Source organism: Elephantulus edwardii, unplaced genomic scaffold (genome assembly GCF_000299155.1).
Source record: "Elephantulus edwardii isolate Elephantulus edwardi_28Jun2011 unplaced genomic scaffold, EleEdw1.0 scaffold00251, whole genome shotgun sequence".
NCBI classification, from domain to species: Eukaryota; Metazoa; Chordata; class Mammalia; order Macroscelidea; family Macroscelididae; genus Elephantulus; species Elephantulus edwardii.
In genome coordinates, this window is record NW_006400001.1 from 882,881 (window position 1) to 903,676 (window position 20,796).

Below are 20,796 nucleotides of genomic sequence, written 5' to 3' on the forward strand. Positions count from 1 at the left end.
ACCAGCCTTTCTTCCTCATCCTTATTAGTCTGGAAATTTGACTGAACCAGTTGTACGAGTCAGACCTACTCGTAACTGACTCTCCAGTGGGTTTGCGCAGGAAGTAAATCACATGGGAGGAGATTGCCCACTTTCTTTCACAGAGCAGCTGGTGGACTTGAACCATCTGCTTTGGAGTTAGCAGTACAGCTCCTTACAGATGAGGGCACCAGAGCTATGAGCATCATAGCAACTTGCAAAACTATAGAGAAATGGGTGGTAGCTCTGTGATGGTGCACTTGGCAAGACTCAAACCCTGGGAAATAGGGAGTCGAGAAAGGCTCTCCAGGAGATGGTTAGATTACCTCTGACTTTTCTCCTCCTCTGACTCCTCCACTTTCCCCAACATGATGTCTTTTTTGAAGGACTGGCCTCCCCTGACAGCATTCCAGAGAAAGAAAGGAAGACACTCAATGAGATGAACTGACACAGTGACTGTGGCAATGGCTGGAGCATGTCAGACCTGGTGAGGACAACACAGGACAGGGCCAGGTTCAGATCTGTTGTTCAACAGGGTCACTATGAGATGTAGTCATATCGATGGCTCCTAACAACAACCTGACATATAAGATAGATCAGTACATGTCATCTCTTTGACCACCTTTTAAAATTATGATGGAAGTTTGAAGTAGCAAAGACAAACTCATAAGAAAAAGGTACATTACTCAGATGGCCAACAAGCACATGAAGAAATGTTCAAAATCCCTAGCTCTAAGAGAGATGCAAATAAAACAACTATGAGGTATCATCTCACCCCAGTCAGAATAGCAAAATTTAATAGAACAGCAAACAACAAATGCTGGTGAGGTTGTGGAGAAACGAACCCTTATTTACCTTTGGTGGGAGTGTGAAATGGTGCAACCACTGTGGAAAGTGGTGTGGCGCTTTCTCAAAAAGTTGCAAATAAAGATACCATTTGACCCAGCAATTCCACTATTGGGAATATACTCCAAAGAGACCATTACTGCCACCAAAGCAGATATATGCACACCCATGTCTATCGCGGCTTTGTTCACAATAGCAAGGAATTGGAAACAACCTAAGTGCCCATCAACAAACGAATGGATAGAGAAGCTGTGGTATATTCGCACAATGGAATACTATGCTGCATTGAAAAACAAGGAACTCATGCAATATTATTTAAAATGGGTGACCATGGAGGACATTATGCTGAGTGAAATATCTCAGTCACAAAATGACAAATTCTGCATAGTGCCACTGTTGTAAAATGGGACTGACATCGGGGTTGGGGGAGACTGCGAAATATGGGATAAATGATGTATACTGCATTGAAACAGATGAGAGAGACAACTGTTTAAAAGGGATATGTGATTAAGTATTATTGTCATGACATGAGTCCAGAACGAAGGCTGTGTAGTGGAGTTAACCTGGGGAAGGGATTGTAAAACGATGAAAAAAAATTTTATTTTTCAAAGGGAAGAGTGAACTGGAGGGGAGGGGTGGGCAGAGAGAAAAATGCAACAATGAATGAATGGAAATCCAAAGTCTCTGCAAATTTTCATTACAATTAATAATAATAAAATAAAAGAAATAATAAAGCTAACTACTTGAAACAAGAAGTTAACATTTTGCCTTTTAGTACTGGCCAAGTTTTCAAAATTGAACTCTGTGTTTACTCTCAATAGTTTTAGTGATGAGCTCTTTAAAAAACAAAAGAAAACACAAAAGCAAGCCCCATACAGCTGACTCCTCCATAGCTGGTCCTAGTGCCCTCTGTGTGCCATTCTGGAGCATTCCAGGAACAACAGGTACCCCCAGATGGAAGGAAGTTCACGGCCAGCTTCATCTTCCTGCATGCGGTCGAGGCTGCATTCCTTGCACGCTCGCTGCCGTGCTGATTTATATGTTCCTGTTTCCTCGGATGGTTTGTGTGTAGCTCACCTGGGCGTGGACAGAGCCTCAATCCGCCCAATTGGAGCCTGAGTTCACACACGCCTCCCTTTCTGAGCGTACTGATCCTGTGTTGTTATTTCCAGGCTAATCTTGCACAACTCCTGAGAGAATCTCAGGACCGGAATAAGCATCTGGGAGAAGAAATTAAAGAGCTCCAGCAGCGTCTTGGAGAAGTTCAAGGTGACAACAAGGTACTGTGAATATTGAGCATGGGGGGCAAAACAGCCCAACAAAAACAAAACAAAACTCGCTGTATAATTGTGAGAAAGCACATCAGAGGGAGGTAAAGAGGAGTGCTGCTCTCTGTGAGACATTTGTTACAGATTTTAACATTTGCAAAGAAAATTCAGAGTGGGGCATTTCTCAGTGATTGCAAGACTTGTGCGTGTGTGTGTGTGTTTGTGTGTGTGCGTTTGTATATTTGTGTCTGAACTGCTCTGAGAGAGCATCACACCACTTTGTAGAAGTTTCATTATGTTTATGTTGCTGCAAAACAACATTTGTTAGGGGGAGAAATAAAACCTAAATACTAGACTCTCCCCCCTTCTCTGCAAATAATAGATTTGTGGCCCAGATGACTTGGAACTATTCACATTTGGTTTTGAATTTTAAGTAGTCGTCCTACTAATTATGTTCCCATAACCAATTTATTTTATTGCTAAATTTGGCAATTTGTATGGAACATCGCTCAAAATCCACCACTCGGTATTAATCAAAGTCCCCTGTTGTCAACGGTAATTATAAAATATGAACTCATAAACGACGCGCTAAGTGGTGCACCTCACTCCCAGCTGAAGCAGGGAACCAAAGTGCTATTGCGAGAGGAGAGCGAAACTGCTGAAGTTTAATGCTGTCCCTCCCAATAATGTCATGCTCCGCTGACAGAGAGTCATTCGCTCCCCCTTGCCAGAGGCGCATTTTGCAACGAAAATGGTGTTGGAATTTGATGCAAGGTAGTGGCGCGAAGCAGAAGAACTTGCGAGGGAATGTCTTTTAGATGTTACCCAAGTCGTTGGTGCTGGGAGGTCGCTGGGTAGCAAAAGGCAGTGTTCTGAGACATGTCCCTGCTTGTAAAATGCATGGTAGTGCCTGGACTGTCCAGAGAACGCTGCCCTCAGAAAGCACCAGCCAGACACTCTGCTTGGTCCTGCTTTGACAGGTCAGCTCTGAGGAGCGCATATGGCTGTTGTCCCCCAGAAAGGACGTAATACATGGTGAAGCCGAGGGCTGGTCCTTTGACGTGATGCCTTGACATTGAGGTTGCAGCACTGAACTCAGGCACACACAGCACAGGATTGAGTAGGGTCTTGCTCTGTTGGAGGAGCTGCTTCGGTGGTTGTTGTTGTTGTTGTGTGGCATTGAGTAGGAATCAACTCCTAGCTGGTCCCTCCAACAGGTTGTAAGAGGTTGTAAATCGCATGGGAGGAGACTGCCACATCTTTCTCCCATAGAATGGTTAGTGGATTCGAACCTTGTGCCTTTGGGCTGGCAATGCGGCTTCTTACCACTAGATCACCAGAGCTTTGGGTTGTTGTGATTTGGAAACGGCTCAGCAGCACCTAGCAACAGCATCTACTTAACCCTAACTTATATGTGCACTTGACGTGTGCCACAGTCAAAGGGTACCCCATAGGATTTCTTTGGCTCAGTTTTTAGAAGATTTCCAGGCCTTTCTTTCGAGGTGTTCCTATCTGTTCTTGAACTTCTGACTTTTCCATTAGCAGCTGTTGTTAGTTATAGTGTCATGTGTTATGGAGTGGGAACCAATTTATTATTGTTGTTGTTGGGTGTTGAGTTGCCTGCGACTCATGGTGGCCCTGTGTACAACAGCTCTGAAGCCTGCCCTGTCCTGAGCAAGTTTCACTGACTCCAACACACCTAATCCCATTGTCGCAGTTACTATGTCAGTCCATCTCCCCTGGGGTCTTCCTCTCCTGTGCTGTCCCTCCACTGTGCTGAGCATAATGTCCTTCTCCAAGGACCGGGCCAAAGTCTGTGACACTGTGACTGTAAAATGAGCTGAGGTGTGGCAGAGATGGCGAAGATGGCACAGGAGAGGGCAGGATTCAAACCTGATGTTCATAAGTTTGCTGTGAGTCATGTGTGACTTGACAGCAACCAACGACAACATAACTAAAAGGGAATCCTGGTGGCCTAGTCCATAGGGAGTTGCACTGTTAGCCCCACGGTCACACCATTCTAATGGCTCAAATCCACCAGCAGCTCCAAGTAGAAAAGATGAGCAATCTCCTCCCAGCTGAGTTACAGCCCTGGAGACCAGTGCAGGCTCTGTCCCAACTTAACAGCAAAGAGGTGAGTTGAGAAACTTGTGGACGGTTCCCTCCAAATCAGAAATCTAATCATTGCTATTAACTTCCAACTTGATGTCAATGACTGACTCTTTTTTTATTATTATTAAATTTTATTCGTTTTAATGAACATTTACAGAGATTTTGGGTTTTCATTCATTCATTGTTGCACTGTTTTCTCCACCATCCTCCCCAGTTCATTCTTCTTTCCCCCCCAATGTCTGTTTTAATTGTCCAATTGCCACAGTGCTTGTCAAAGTCAGTTCTGATTAATCTCCTTTGAATGACTGACTCTTTTGAACATATAACAAAGCAAATCCTGATTTCAAATGGAATTACAACCAGGTAAAGAGGACCTCACCAAATTATTGAGGAGTAATGATGTCACTGTAGGACTAAGATGCAAATGATTCAGGCCATGGTCTTCCTGATCACTTGCTGTGCATCTGAGAGTTGGACAATGAATAAGGATGACAGAAGAATAGATGCATTTGATCTGTGGTGTTGGAGAAGAGCACTGAATATCCCATGGGTGGCCAAGAGAACAGATATGTCTTGGAGAGGGTGCAACTGAAGTACTCTTTCGAGGCAAGACTGATGAGGCTTCACATCACATAATTTGGGCATATTGCTAGGAGGGGCTTTTCTTTGGAGAGGGACATGATGCTGGGAAGGGTGGAGGGTCATTGAAGGTGGTTTGACATGGTCACTGCTGCAGTGGGTCTTGTGTGTCAGGAAGTGTGAAGATGGCAAAGGTGGAACAGGGTTTGAGCTTTTGTTCATAGGGTCGCTAAGTGATACTCAACTTGACAGAACCTAACAACAGCAGCAGAGCAGCAGCAACAACGACAACAACATATAGTTTAGGATTTGAACACATAATGTTTGGGGACGTAAGTGATCATAAGAGATACTCTATCCAGCAAATCCTTCTTCAATGTCGAGAAGAAGATTCCAGTCCTATTGTGCATCCACATTGCCCCCCTTCTCTGCCTTCTGCTCACAATTACAAAGCCCCCTCCACTTCCTGTGACCCCACAGTACCTGTGGAATCCCCTTCTGTGTACTACTCCATCCCTCAGGTTCAGCATCTTAGTTCCTGCTGCACAAACATTACTTAATGAATCTATTGAAGGGATCAGGTGAGACTGATGAATGAGTGTGTGAATACAGTGAATGAAAAGAAGAGGAGAAGTCTTTGGGACCGTAAAAGGCAAAAGAAACAAACAAGAGTGCTAAGAAAGGGTTCCCAGAGGGTCTTTCTCACGGAGAGAGAAGCAGCTTAGGAATTTGGGAAAACAAGACAGAAAAGCAGACTGTTCCATCAGAAGAGGGGAAAAGTGAACCTCCCCACAAAATCCAAAGTCAATATCTGGAAAAATTTCTGTGCAAAGAGCAAGGGGCTGAAGCTGGGTCTTCTTGGGCAGAGAATGAATGCCCTGCAAGTCGCCTGGCTCAAATCTGTCAAATTCAAGGCTAGTTAATTATTGTTGTTGAACGGACCCTTGACTCCCATCCCAAGCAGAAGGGCTGATGGCACCGTTTCATGAGTGATTATTAAAGAGAAAGGTTTTTGTCTCCAAGTTGGCATTTTAAGTGGTGCCCTCTTCTTCATATTTTGGGGAGCCTGATGTTAGAGGTTAAGTACTTTTATGAAGCAAGGTGAGAGCAAATTACTTGCCTTGGATCTTTTCGGGTAGACTAAGTTTTCCATTTGTTCAGCTAGAGCCTTGCAGCCCTTCATGTCATAAAACATTTTCAAAGAGCCTCTTGAAAGATTTGTTGCCACTAGGCTTACAAGTAGATTAGCAATCCTGTGAGATTGGGGGGTTGAGGGGTACTGTGGCTGGGATCTGGCCTGTCATGTCTCTATTAAATGCCCAGAAATTTGTCAGTATGCTTCAGATGAAAACCCCTCTATCCAGACTCAGACAGGTGTGAGAAAGGAAATCTGTTGAAATGCCTCCCTATCTGGGAAATTAGAGATTTTTTTATTATTATTAAATTTTATTAGTTTTAATGAACATTTACAGGGATTTTGGGTTTTCATTCCTTCATTGCTGCACCATTCTCTCTACCCTCCTCTCCAGTTCGTTCTTCTTTCCCTCCACCAATGTCTGTTTTAATTGTCCAATTGCCACAGTGCTTGTCAAAGCCAGTTCTGATTAATCTCCTTTGTCAGTGTGTCCTTTGCCATTCCCTATCACTCCTCCCTGAGAGAGACTTCACCCTGATTCATAAGGAAAAGGAGATGGTGTATTCTCTTAGCTACTTCCTGCTGAAAAGGGACGCTGTGGGTTTCGGGGTGAAGATCTTCTCTCACTACTCTAAAGGGCCCCTTTGGCAGTAAGAAATACATAGACTGTTATGGAGATTGATTTCGGAATTTAGATGCACTGTTATTAATTGTGCTTAGCCATACATGTTCATATCCTTGAAGATGTATCATGGGGGTGTTGCAACCTAGAAGACACAAATTTGACTAACAAGTTATAAGTACATGAGTCAAAAATTATGGAAAAGTAAAAGAAAAGATTCTTTCATTGTTTTACAAACCCTCCCCCAGGTCCCCTCCACCATGTAGCCATCGCTTTAGACTCCTGTGATGACAGAAATACCTAGTCACATATCTCTTTTAAACAGTTTTCTCCCTCCTCTGTTTCAGTGCAGTATACATTATTGAACCCATCTTACTCAGTCTCTCCCCAACCCTGAGGTTAGTCCCATTCTGCAACAGTGGCATCATGCCATATTTGTCCTTTTGTGACTGGGATATTTCACTCAGCATAATGTTCTCCAGAGTCAACCATTTTGAATAATATTGCATGAGTTCCTTGTTTTTCAATTCAGCATAGTATTCCATTGTGCAAATATACCACAGCTTCTCTAGCCGTTTGTTTGTTGATGGGCACTTAGGTTGTTTCCAACTCCTTGCTATTGTGAACAAAGCTGCAATAAACATGGGTGTGCATATATCTGCTTGGATGTCAGCTATGGTCTCTTCAGGGTATATTCCCAGTAGTGGAATTGCTGGGTCAAATGGTATCTCTATTTGCAACTTTTTGAGAAAGCGCCATACTGCTTTCCACAGGGGCTGCACAATTTTACACTCCCACCAACAGTGAATCAGGGTTCCAGTTTCTCCACAACCTCGCCAGCATTTGTTGCTTGCTGTTCTGTTAAATTTTGCTATTTTGACTGGGGTGAGATGGTATCTCATAGTTTTTTTTTAATTTGCATCTCTCTTAGGGCTAGGGATTTTGAGCATTTCTTCATGTGCTTGTTAGCCATCTGAATGTCGTCTTCAGTGAAGTGCCTGTTCATATCCTGTGCCCATTTTTCTATTGGATTATTTACCTTTATCTTGTTGTGGTGCTCAAGTATTTCATAAATTCTGGATGTAAGTCCCTTATCTGATATGTTATTACCGAATACTTTTTCCCAGTCAGTGGCTTCCCTTTTTACCCTGTTGGAGAAGTTTTTGGATGTGCATAAGGATTTGAGTCTTAGAACATCCCATTCATCTACGTTATCTTCTCCTGGTTGTAGGGAAATTAGAGATCTTAAAGCTAATGAGGAAACCTTGGAATTTCTGCCCGTCCAAAGACTCCATGTCTCTGGAAGTTCAATTCCATTGGTGGCCACAAGGGAGCAGCACGAGCAGTCTCCTCCAGTTGAGATTTATAGCCTTGGAAAGATGTTTAGTTGCCATTTATGTTTTCTTTTCTTTTTTTTTTTTAAATGAATTTGTAATCAATAAATGATTGGTTACACCAAACTCAGGCCTGCTTTTAATTGTTTTTGGTCAAACATTCTTCTAATTGATATAGCACTGGTCTGTCCATTTGCTGTACAGAGGTAACTTGTGGTTGCTGTGATGCTAAACACTGTGACACCGATGTGTCAAATACGAAAATGGTTACCCATGGTGGACAGTGTTTGGTGGAGCTCTCCGATTAAAACAAGCTTGGAAACAGGAGTGGCATCCACTTCCGAAATAGCTTGCCTCCTGAAACTCTGAACTTAGAGAAACGTTGAAAGTTATACAATTGTCCAGGTCTTTCGTTCATAGGATCACTATGAGTCGTCTACAACTCGACAGCACTTAACAGCAACAACATACAAAATTCTATCATGTGATCTCCAACCAAAATCATTTCTATCACTCTGGCCATATTTTTATTTTTTTTATTTTAATGAACATTTATAAAGATTTTGGATTTCCATTCATTCATTGTTGCACTTTTCTCTGTGCCCACCCCTATCCCACCCCAGTTTGCTCCTCTCCTTGAAAAGTAAAAGAAAAATTCCTTCATTGTTATATAACCCCCCCCTCCCCCACCTGCCCCGGGTACACTCCACTATGCAACCTTCATTCTGGACTCTTGTCATAACACTCTGGCCATATTTTGCAATCACTAATCATTCTTTGTTCCAATTTTTGCATTCCTATCACAGGTACTTATCAATGCCTCTTAACTACAAGTTCTAGCCATTTCAAACTTCAGAAGTTGGTATCTACTATTTTCTTAAGTCTGTGGCTTGAGTGGTTGGTTGGGGAATACGAAATAATAGTCATATTAACAAGTCTTCTTTTGATGCTTATGAATATATCCTCCTATCAGTGATAGCACTGGACTTCAGGATAGATCTTGCAATGTTCCTTTTTTTAAATTTTTTATTGGTTTGCGTCAAAGTTTGTATGCATTGTGGTTCACACTGTTCTTCATTTACATTGTGTTTCATTCAGTCATTCCCATGAGTTATGTTTTATGAAATTAATCACCACTGGACTGTGCCCACCGTTACTCTGTCTCTTCAGGTCCCCACAGGATCTTTCCCATTTCCTTTACCCTCTCCCTCCTTTTTGGTAATGAACATGGTACCATTTCTTGCTGACATAGTAGACCATCTAATTGTCCTTTCAGAATTGCCAATATTAGTCTGTTACAGCTCACCAATGCCTTCTAAGCTGGTTTTTCTATATTTTATTTCTTTTTTTTACAACTTCAAATTTTTGTATATTCCCACTCTTAGTTTTACTTTCTGATTATTGTTGTACATTTGCTGCTATCTCTCTTCATGTGGCATCCTGTTCTGGCAGTAGACCAAGGTGCTTATAGCTTCACTTAATCCACGTAGTTAAGGGGGACTCTACTTGGAGAAGCAGCTCTTTTCCAGGATGTTGATGGCCTTCCCACTTGTGGGCCTCATCTTCTGGCTTCACATCAAACACTCTTATGCTACTATCTCTGAGGTTTTCACTGGTTAATTGTATCAGAAATAGAACTCCAATCCTGTTTCCTAGGCTGTCTTAGCCTGGAAGCTCTGCTAAAACCTGTTGGCCATGGGTGGCTCTGCTGGTATTTGAAATAAGGGTGGATAGACAACAGCACCACAGAAACACATAAATGGTACATGAAATCAGGGCTGACCCCCCGCAGATTTTCATCGGCTTTCCTCTCTTGGGAGGAGATGTCCTCTCTCTCTCCTGAGAAGCAACTAGTGGATTCACCCACTGAAGAGACCCAGCTTTCAGCTAGTCGTACAATTCTCTATGGACTTTCCCACCAAAGCCCCTTTGTTGTTGTTGTTATATGCTGTTGAGTTGACTACAACCCATAGCAACTTTATGAACAATGGCTCTGAGCCTGGCCCTCTCCTGAGCCAATCTCACTATCTCTGACCCACCTGACCCCATTGCCACAGTCACTGTGTCAATCCATCTCACCCAGGGTCTTCCTCTCCTGCGCTGACCCTGTCCCCTTTTAAGCATGATATATCCTTCTTTAAGGACTGGTTCCTCCTGGACATAAGCTCAAAGTATATGAGACATTATTTCAAAATCCTTAATGCCAAGGAGCAAACTGGTTTCTCCTCCCCACGATAAACCTGTTTGTTCTCTTGATAGTTCATTGTATGTTCAATACTTTTCTCCAGCACTACAATTCAAGTACATAGATTCTTCTTCTGTCATCCTTAGCCATTATCCAGCTCTCAGATGCATACCAAGCAATTGCAAAGACCATGGCCTGAATCAGGTGCACCCCTAGTCTCTCAACTGACATCATTGGTGTTTAGCACTCTGGAGAGATCCTGGACAGCAGATTTTCCAAAAGCTCCTCGGTAATAGGAAAAGAGGAGCAAGCCTTTCTTATCACTGCACCAGACTTCACATGCAGCATTACTGCTCTCCTGCAAAACTCCTAGAAACGTCCGCATGTTGTGTGCTTGTTGTGGAATAAACAGTGACTATACCAGGAGGGGAAGTGGTGGTTCAGAGGTAGGATTCTTGCCTTCTACGTGAGAGACCTGGGTTAGATTCCTGGCAGCACACCAAAACTCAGCAATCATAGGAGGCCTAAGTGATGGTGTGCTGCTGGGCAGACTTCAAGGGAGTTTCCAGATGGACTAGGACGAAAGCGTTGTAGATCAACTTCCAAAATTCAGCCGCTGCTACCCTGTGGCTTACAATCATCTCATCAGCCCTTATCGTGGGAATGACATGGGGTCAGGTGGCAAGTGGCCCCCATGTCAGGGCCCAGCCTCACAGCAGGTAGAGATAGGATGCAGCAGGACTAGAAATTCATGCTCCTGTTGAGACAGCCAGTAGTTTGCTTTCTTGTCCCTTTGCTTCTGTTTTTCAAGTTAAAGATGTGCCCATTAGTGCAAAAGGCCAATAAAGCAAGTATGAGTGCCAACGGTCACAGAATTACAAAATAATATCCATTCCTGAGTGTATCCTTCAGTCAAATGTGTACCTAAGTCAGAACCATTAGGTTGGGACTGACTCTTAACTGGCCTTCCAGGGGTTTCCAAGGCTAAAAATCATGATCATGTGAGGGGAGTTTGTCCATCCTACTTCTGCAGAGACACTGGTGGATTCGAAGCTGGTGGTAGATTCGAAGCCACTGCTGGGGTCGAGCCACTGCTGGAGTCGAACCGCTGGAGAGGTGTGGCCTTTAGGTTGGCAGGGAAACTCCCTACAGACTACACCCCCAGAGCTGCAGCAAAACTCACAGCCATCAAATTAATCCTGACTTGTAGTGGTCCTCTTGACAAGACTGTAAATCTTACAGAAGGCTGTGCAACTTTCGTCGTTGGAATCACTGGTGGGTTCAAACTACCTTCTAATTAGCAGCTCAGTATTAATGCAGTGCCTCACTCGAGCTCTTTTGTCTTTGTATACATGATATAGTATACCTTTCTATGCCTAAAGAAATTAAAGAAAACCTCCCAGATCCACAGTCAATACATCTGGTACCTGCAGTCACATCAGGAGACATAGTACACTGAGAAAATCTATAGTAAGTGACCTCTCCAAATTATTGAGGAACAATGATTTCAGTTTAAGGAATTAAGTTTTCCTGATTCCGGCCATGGTCTTCAGTCACTTCTGTGCGTCTGAGAGCTGGACCATGAAGAGAGATGACAAAAGAATTGATGCCTTTGAACGGTGGTGTTGGAGAAGAGAGATGAATATCCCATGGACTCCCAACAGAACAAACAGATGTATGTTGGAGAATGTGCAGCCAGAATGCTCCTTGGATGCAAAGAAGATAAAGCATTGTCTTACAAACTTTGGGCATGTTGCTATGAGAAGTTATTTCTTGGAGAAGGAAATCATGCTTGGGAGAATGGAGAGTCAGAAAAAGAGAGGATGACCCTCGACCAGGTGGATGGACACACTGTCTGCAGCAATGGGCTTGAGTGTGTCAGAGATTACGAGGCTGGCCCAGGATAGGACAGAATTTAAATATGTTGTTCATAGTGTCACTGTGAGACGTACTTGACTCAGTGCCACCTAACAACAACAACAACCCAGCTACACTAAAACAACTTTAACAAAATCATACTGTACCATAATAACTCTTTGATGCATGTAGGAAAGGGTCACCATTTCTTAACTACAAACCATTGTTACACACTTGGAATTTTTAATAGGATATGGTTTATGGGGTTGGTTCTGACTCTGATGTATTGCAAAGTGTCACCATTTCTTATTATAGACAATTGCCACATACTTGGAATTTTTAATATGATAGGGTTCGTGGGGGTTGGTGCCTGATACTGGTTTACATGTAAATTGAATGTTTGTGATCTGGGGATACCCCGTGTTCCTACAGTGTCACATGTGCACACATCCTGGGCCCCTGCTGGTGGATGGGATGTACATTTCAGTGTGGCAGTTCCGCATCAGGATAGGCTTTTGCTCTTAATAATGAGCTTTATGTTACACCAGCTGACAGCATTTAAGTACCTCTGTTTTATCTGGGCTTGGCACCATAAAACAATATAAACATTTTCTGGCCGTACCTCCTTCACCAGTGAGGGACTTTTGGAATGATCTTGGCAAGCAAAGGGGTTTTGTAAAAGCCCATAAGATATTAACAGCCTGATGAGTGAGCAGGTGATGAAGTATACAGTGGTAAAAATATGAGCATTCATCTGTGGATGTTTGTCAGGCTTCAGGATGAGAGATCAGAGAGCTCTTTGTTAAACCATCCCACTTGCTGCTTCAGAGGGGTCTGAGACATGTCCTAACCTGTGAGAAACCCAGTGAAGAAGGCACTATAATAGGAATCTCCCTCCCTGGGCACCACTGAAATTAATTACAGAGAATTCACAAGTGGGATGGGGGCCTTTCACCAGTTCTCGCCCCATCATTTCTCTCATCAAGATCTTGCGTCTGGACCTTGACAGTGCACTGCAGGTAGTATTCAGCCGGTACAGCAAGCCACACGTTGGTTCTCCATTCCCTAACATTTTCTTGTCTAATGAATGAAGACACAGGTGGTCTTGGGAGTTCATGTTTGAACCTGGACTGGCTCGTGTAAGTTTGTCGCCTGACTGGGCCATGCAACTAAAACCACGTGCATCTGGACAGTCATCCCACTGACCAAGCATCCCAGTTATACTCTTTAATAAGCACCTTGGTTGGTACAAGCAGTTCGTATCCAGCTGCTAATGGAAAGGTCGGCAATTCAAACCCACCGAGTAGCTCGGTATAAAAAAAAAACAAAACCAGGCTATCATGACAGCCAAGAAAACTTTCTGGAGCGGCACTACCATGCCATGTGGCTATAAATACAGAGGATACAGTCAATGCAAGGAGGAAACCCTTACGCTGAATAATAAAGTACAGGGTGGCTGGTGTTCAGATAGCTGGGAGAAGTACAAACACCCCGAGGCAGGAGTGAGTTTAGGGCTCAAGGCATGGTGGGGAAGACAGGCGTGGCTTTTGTGAGGATGGTTGTTGCTGTTGTTGTGTGCCATTAAGTCAGAACCAATATAGCTGACACTCAGTGCATTTTCAAGTACTGAAGAGCAACAATGTCAGTTTGGAGACTAAGGTGCGCCTGATACATGCCATGGTCTTTGCAATCACTTGCTATGCATCAGAGAGCTGGACAATGATAGGGATGATAGAAGGAGAGTTGATGCCTTTGAGTTGTGGTGTTGGAGAAGAGTATTGAATGTACCATTGACTGCTAAGAGAACAGGTTTGTCCTGGAGAGGGTGAAGCCAGGCTGCTCCTTGGATGCAAGGATTCTGGGGCTTCATCTGACATGCTTTAGGCATGTTGCAAGACAGGATCAGTCCTTGGAGAGCAACATCATGCTTGGGAGGGTGGAGGGATGGCGCAGGAGAGGAAGGCCCTCTATGAGATGGATTGATTCAGTGACTGGGGTAATGGGAGTAGGTATGTCAGAGATGGTGAGATTGGCACACGATAGAGCAGGGACTAGAGCTGTTGTACATAGGGTCACTATGAGTTGCAGGTGACTCGACGGCACATAACAACAATAACAACAAACCACATAGGAGGAGATTGCCCATCTTGTTCCTGTGGAGCAGGTGGTGGATTCAAACCAAGAGCCTTTGGGTTAGCAGTGCAGCTTCTTACCACTGAGCCTCCAGAGTTCCCTTGGGAGGATTGTTGTTGTTGTTAGGTGTTGCCAAGTTGAGTATGACTCATTAATGACCCTATGAACCACCGATCTGCCCCTTGTCCTGTCCTGTGCCATCCTCAGCATCTGTGACATACTTGAGTCCCTTACTGCAGTTACCATGCCTGTCCATCCTCCTCTCCTTCACCATCTCTCCATCCCTCCAAGTTTGATGTCCCTCTCCAGGGAAATATCCTCCCCTAACAACATGCCCAAAGTTTATTAGAGGAAACTTTGACATCTTTGCATACAGGCAGTATTCTGGCTGCACCCTCTCCAAGATATATTTGCTTGTTCTTTGGACTATCTGTGGGATATTCAGTACTTTTGTCCAACACCATAAGACAAAGGCATCGGTTCTTCTGTCATCCTTATTCATTGTCCAGCTCTCAGCAGTATAGCATGTGATTGAAAAGACCACGGCCAGAATCAGGAGTACCACAGTCTTCAAACTGGCATTTCTTAAGTAATTTAGAGATGTCCCTGACTGTACAATTTCCCAGTGCAATTCATCTCCTGGTCTCCTGATTATGGTATCAAGTGTATTGGCTGTGGATCCAAGGAAGATGAAGTCATTGACAGTTTCAATATTTTTGCCATCTATCATGATGTTGCCTGTCAGTCCAGTGATGAGAATTTTTGTGTTTTTGACATTGAAATGTAATCCATATTGAAGGCTGTAGTCTTTGATCTTCTGCAGCAAATTATTCAAGTCCTCCTCACTTTCAGCAAACAAGTGGCATCTGTATCATGAACGTTATGGATGCTTCTTTCTCAATCCTGATGCCACATTCTTCTTCATAGAGCCAAGCTTCTCGAATAATTTGTTGAGTATAGATATGGATTTGGTATATAGAGAGAACAACCCTAACTCACACCTTTCTTAATTTTAAGCCATGTAGTAGTGTTCCCCTGCTCTGTTTGAACAACTTCCTCTTGGTGTAGGTGTAAGTTTTGCATGAGTATAGTTAAGTGTTCTGAGATTTCCTTTCTTCTCAATGTTAGCCATAATTTTCTATGATCCACACAGTCAAAAGACATGATGCACTGGGGAAAAATCTGTTGTCCAGGACCTCTTCAAAGTGCTAAAGTGTAAGAATATCATCTTAAAGGCTGAATTGTACCTGATCCAAGCCACGGTATTTTCAGTTGCTTCTTATGCATCTGAAAGTTGGATAATGAATAAGGATGACAGAAGAAGATTCAGTGCTTTTGAACTACGATGATCGAGAAGAGAATTGACTGTCTCGTGGTCTGTCAAATGAACAAGCAAATCGATTTTGGAGGAAGTGCAACCAGAGTGCTATTTAGAGACAAGGATGGTCAAACTTCATCTCACATTCTTGGAGCATGCTGTCAGGAGTAACCAGAGCTTTGAAAAAGATATGCTGGGAAGAGTCGCTTAAAGCAACAATGGGTGGTGCATGACAGAGATTGTGAGGATGGTAAGAACTAGGGCAAGGTTCTGATGCAGTTGTTCACAAGCTCGCTGTGAGTTGTCCTAACAATGACCAAATGGGTAATGGATAGGGTAACAATGATAGGATCATTTGCATAAGTACCTAGGAGAACAGAATTTGGCATATAAAGAAAGCAGAAGGTTTTTTGTTTTTTTTGTTTGTTTATTTGGGGTTTTTTTTTAGTATTTCAAGTCTCACAACAATAGGTTTAACTTTATATTTTCATCACCCAAGGCCATGAATTCCACAAATTATTCTTGGTCTAATAATACGTACAGCAGTCAGACACTAGGATTTGGAAGAGTATTTTTTAATGACTGAGATAGAAGATTTAAAATCTCAGCTTCTGGAAGATCCACTGGTTTTTTGCAGTCTTGTACCTCTCCTCAAACTTGGCCTTGGCTTCCTGCCTTGCCTTGCGTTTAAGAGCAAGGTCTCTGAAAACATCCCTGTTAATAACGATTTTGTCCAAGGGGATATCCACGGAGGACCTTGTGGGCATGAGGTGATTGTATTTACACACTTTCATGAAGGACTTGATCTTTGACCTCTTGGCAATTTTCTCCTTGCCCATGGCAGCTGTCACTTTTTTGGGATAGCGGTCAATTCCAGCTACCAGAGCGTGGTTGTAGGGCTGTCTGAGGTACCATCATCAATGTTCTTGACCGGCTTTACGTCCAGAGTAACGTCCGGCCAGGACCAGCACCACTTTCCCTGGATTCGTGGACTTCCCACCCAGACCAACAACAAAAAAGAAGAAACAGTACTTCCCAAACGGAAGCTTTCTAAACACGAATGTTTATTCTAAGAGAGAAATGACTGAGTTTTCAGGGCACTAAACATCATTTCACCGAGTCCTTCCTGAGAGTTCTCACCTGTAAGAAGAGCAAGTGACAGTACCCACTTCCCAGAGTTGAGGGAATAGAATTAGTTGTCACTGAGTCAATTCCATTTCTACTTATGACAAATCCATGTATATGAGCAGAGCAGAACTTTTCCAGTGGGATTTCAAGGTTATCTTCTTTCCTAAATAGATCACCAGGCACATCTTTTAAGCTGCCTTTGCGTGAGTTTGAACCACCAACCTTTAGGCTAGTGGTTTAGTCAACTGAGAATCTTCTGATACTGCAAAGATGTTTTAGGATCATCTACCAGATCCTGATGTGGCAGCCAGAGTATAATGATATGACAGGCAAGGCTCCTGTATTGGTGGACCTTCCAGATGGAAGTCCAAGCAGATGAAGGAGATAATTTCCCCTAAGTGCTAGGTACGCTGCTGTTGTGGGAGCTGGGTTTACAGAGTTGCTCATCATAGCACTGTTGTGGATGCATGTTAATACATGACCTGGGATGCTCATCTCCACCAGGGGTATTTTTTGTAGCAACTCAAAAGGACCAGAAGCAAACAGTCACTTCCAATCAGCCCTTTTCTCATCTTTCCAATACTGTGGATTGTCGTCAAGTCAAGCACGATTCATAGCAACCCTGCGAACAAAAGTCCTGAAGCCGTTCTATAACTATTGACATTTATCAAAGTTCATAGAGTTTCCGGAGGCATGGTGTTTAGGAAGTGGATGCCACTCTGGCTTCCAAATTCCCTGGAAAATAGACTCCAACGGTGTAAGAATTTAAAGGATCTCGCATGGTTGACACAGGACGTTGTGTGTTAGGCTGCTAATTGAAAGGTTCGTGATTCGAATCCACAAGCCGCTCTGAGGAGGAAGATGGACAGTCTTCTCCTGTACAGCTTTACAGGCCAGGAACGTCAGTGGAAGGTTGTCAGGAGGCAGAAGCAGCTGGATGGCACAGTGGTTGCCAGTTTTTAGATTTGGTGTAAGACCAGGGCCTTGGATGATGCAAATGGTTTGCTCCCAACTATTAACCGAAACTTTGGCAGTTCAAACCCAACCAAGAAGCATTGCAGAAGAAAGACCTCGCTGTCTGCTTGTATCAATATTATAACTAAGAAAACCCACAGAGCAGCTCTGTTCTGAACCACATGGAGTGGCCATGAACCAGAATCTGCTTGATTTCTGTGGCCTTGGTTTGGGCGTTTGTTTGTTTGATTTGATTGTGTGTGTGTGTGTGTGTGTGTGTGTGTGTAAGAATTGTGACCATACCAACTATAATTGAAAGTTTCTGTTTTAAAGCTCTAAAGAGAGTAGGGATGCTGGTGGCCTGCTTGATAAAGAGTTGCTGCAAAGTCTTCAGGAAGATGGTTTGAACCCACCCACTTCTCTCATGGAGAAAGATGAGCAAATATCCTCCCATGTGAATTACAGCCTCTGAAAACCAACTGAAGGGTCAGCTGTAAGTTGGTTCTGACTTAGGGCACATAACAACAACAGATAGAAGTAAGTGAGGAGCAGCTTCAATCAGCTCTCCATTCTGGCTAGGAGTTTCCTTCATGTAAGGAGCATGGACTTGTGCAGTGCACAATCTCGGCGACCAGACATAGCCGTATAGTCTGTGAAATAGCGTTGTTATTGCTCAATACTGATGAGTTGATTCCAATTCATAACAGCCTTATATGACAGAAGCTGCCTCAAAGGGTTTCCTAGGGGCCTACAACAATGGCTTACTCATATCAACGGTGCCAAACTGGACAGTGTTTCCTTCTGTAACACACAGGCTGACAATATACCAAAACAAACTCGACTGCCCCTAACAACAACGGCATCTATGGTAACAGATAACCCCGGCCTGTCTTCCACAGACCCACAGGTGTGTTTGAACCACCATCCTTTTGGTTTATGGATTAATTTAATCACTGTGACATCAGGGCTCCTGACAAGACAGTTTTTCATGTTCCTCTTTTCATTTTAGTGTTTAGGTCAAATGCAGCCAGTGAGGTTAGATGGTTGTTGGTGGGTGAATAGTTAGAATTAGCTGCAATAGGATTTCAACATTGGTAATGCCTGGAGTTGTCTCTGATGTAGCAGGACAATGACTAGAGAGGACAGAAGGATAATTGATGCCTTTGAGCTGTGGTGCTGAAGAAGAGTATTGAATGTACCATGGACTGCTAAGAAAACAAACAGATTCAACCTGCAGAGGGTTAAATCAGGTATTCCTTGAAGGCAAGGATTCTGAGGCTTTGTCTGACATACTTTGGACATGTTGCAAGGAGGGACCGGTCCTTGGAGAGGGATGTCATGCTTGGGAGGGTGGAGGGACAGCGCAGGAGGGGAAGACCCTCTATGAGGTGGATTGATTCAGTGACTGAGATAATCGGGGTGGGTGTATCAGAGACAATGAGATTGGCACAGGATAGAGCAGGGTTTAGGGATGTTGTACATAAGGTCACTATAGCAACAACAACAATGGCTGGAGCATAAGTGAAGCTGCTACAACTGTCTCCTCTCACTGTCTTGGGGAAAATGCATGCAGGCAAAGAGGAAACAGGATAGCGTGTGTAAAGGGCCAGGAGAGATAAAGCCCAAGAAGAGAGCATGAAGGAACAGTTACTCCTCTTCCAGAGCCGTGGACAGCAGACTTCGCCAGCAGATATGGGGGCAGGGTACCCAAAGCCTTTTTGTGGCATCATTTCACATCATTTCACAGCCCTGTCCCTCAGCCACTTCCCAGCTGCAGCTGCGCCTCATCCCCAAGCTGCAGATCACACGCCTGATTCATTCTTAGCGTTGATGGCTATCTAAATCCGCAAACGAGCGCATCTACTGGTGGCGGGTGCAGGCGCTGGCAGGGCAAGGGGCCGCTTCTGGCCTGGCACGAGAGGCTGGCCAAGGAGTTCTGACAGCCCTGATGGAGGGAATTATGAGCCCCAAGCAGTTGCTTCATTGCTCCTTTCCAGGATGGAAAATCCACAGCCTTCGCCTGCGTTGCACAGATAAGCTTGGCTGGGAGCACCGCTTCCCGCACTTGAGGAGAAAGGTGGGATTCTGAGAGCTGCCTGTGTTTACGGAAACTTACACAAGGAGGATAAGAAGAAGAACAGGATCTTCATAGCCGCTGTCTTAGTTTCTCATGCTATATAGCACAAATGCCACAAGGGGGTGCCTTTAAAGAACAGACATTTATTTGCTCACTCTTTAGTAGGCTTGTTGCTGATTGTCATCAAGTTGAACATGACTCATAGCGACCCTGTGAACAGAAGACCTGAAGCCTTTCTATAACTATCACCCTTTCTCAAAGTTCATAGCGTTTCCAGAGGCATGTTGTTTAGGAAGTGGATGTGACTCCTGCTAGTAGGCTTGTTGTGGTTGTTGTTGTATACTGTAGAGTCAAACCCAACCCATAGCTGACCCTCCAGTGGCTTTGCAGAGGCAGTTAATCGAACGGGAGGAAATTGCCTATCCTTCTCCCGTGGAGCAGCTGAAGACCTTGAACCACGTGCCTTTGGGATTTGCAGCACAGCTTCTTGCTACTAGGCCACCAGAGCTCCCTAGTAGGCTAGATATCTCAATTCATGGTGCCTGCAAAGTTGCTGTTGTTGTTGTGAGGTGCTGTGCAGCAGAGTACAACTCTTAACAACCCAGTGAACAGCAGACCTGAACCCTGCCCTACCCTGTGCCGTCCTCATCAGCTCTGACATACGTGGGCCCATTGCTGTAGTCACCATGTCAGTTCTTCTGTTTGGGGGTCTTCCTGTCCTTTGCTGACCCTCAGTCCTTCTGAGCATGATGTCACTTTCCAAGGAATAGCCTTGCCTAGCAACATATCGTGTCCAAAGTATGAGAGACAAAGCTCTGTCATCTTTGCCTCTAAGGAGCATTCTGGCTACACTTTCTCCAACATAAATGTATTTGTTCTTCTCATTTTCACAAGCAAGATTGTGTTCTCTGCATAACTCGGGCTGTTGATGAGTCGTCCTCTGATCCTGATGCAGCATTCCTCTTCAGAGAGTCCAGCTTCATGAATAATTTGCTCAGCGTACAAATTGAATGTTTGTTGTTGTTATGTGCTGTCGAGTCGCTTGCGACTCATAGCGACCCTCTGTACAACAGCCTTAAACTCTGTTCTGTCCTGTGCCAATCGCACTGTCTCTGACACTCCCATCCTGATTACCCCAGTCACTGAATCAATCCACCTCATAGAAAGCCTTCCCCTCCTGCGCTGTCCTTCCACCCTCCCAAGCATGATGTTTCTCTCCAAGGACCGGTC

At 44.0% G+C, this 20,796-nt stretch overlaps 1 protein-coding gene and 1 pseudogene across 1 annotated transcript in view; one reads left to right on the forward strand and one right to left on the reverse strand.

Moving 5' to 3' along the window:
- CCDC149 (coiled-coil domain containing 149) overlaps nt 1–20,796 on the forward strand; it is a 156,657-nt gene that overhangs the window by 52,858 nt on the left and 83,003 nt on the right. The window contains exon 4 of the mRNA XM_006899280.1: nt 2,037–2,144. Within this exon, the coding sequence (XP_006899342.1) occupies nt 2,037–2,144 (108 nt within the window). The remainder of the gene's footprint in view (nt 1–2,036; nt 2,145–20,796) is intronic.
- Nucleotides 16,004–19,639, reverse strand: LOC102866979 (annotated as a pseudogene).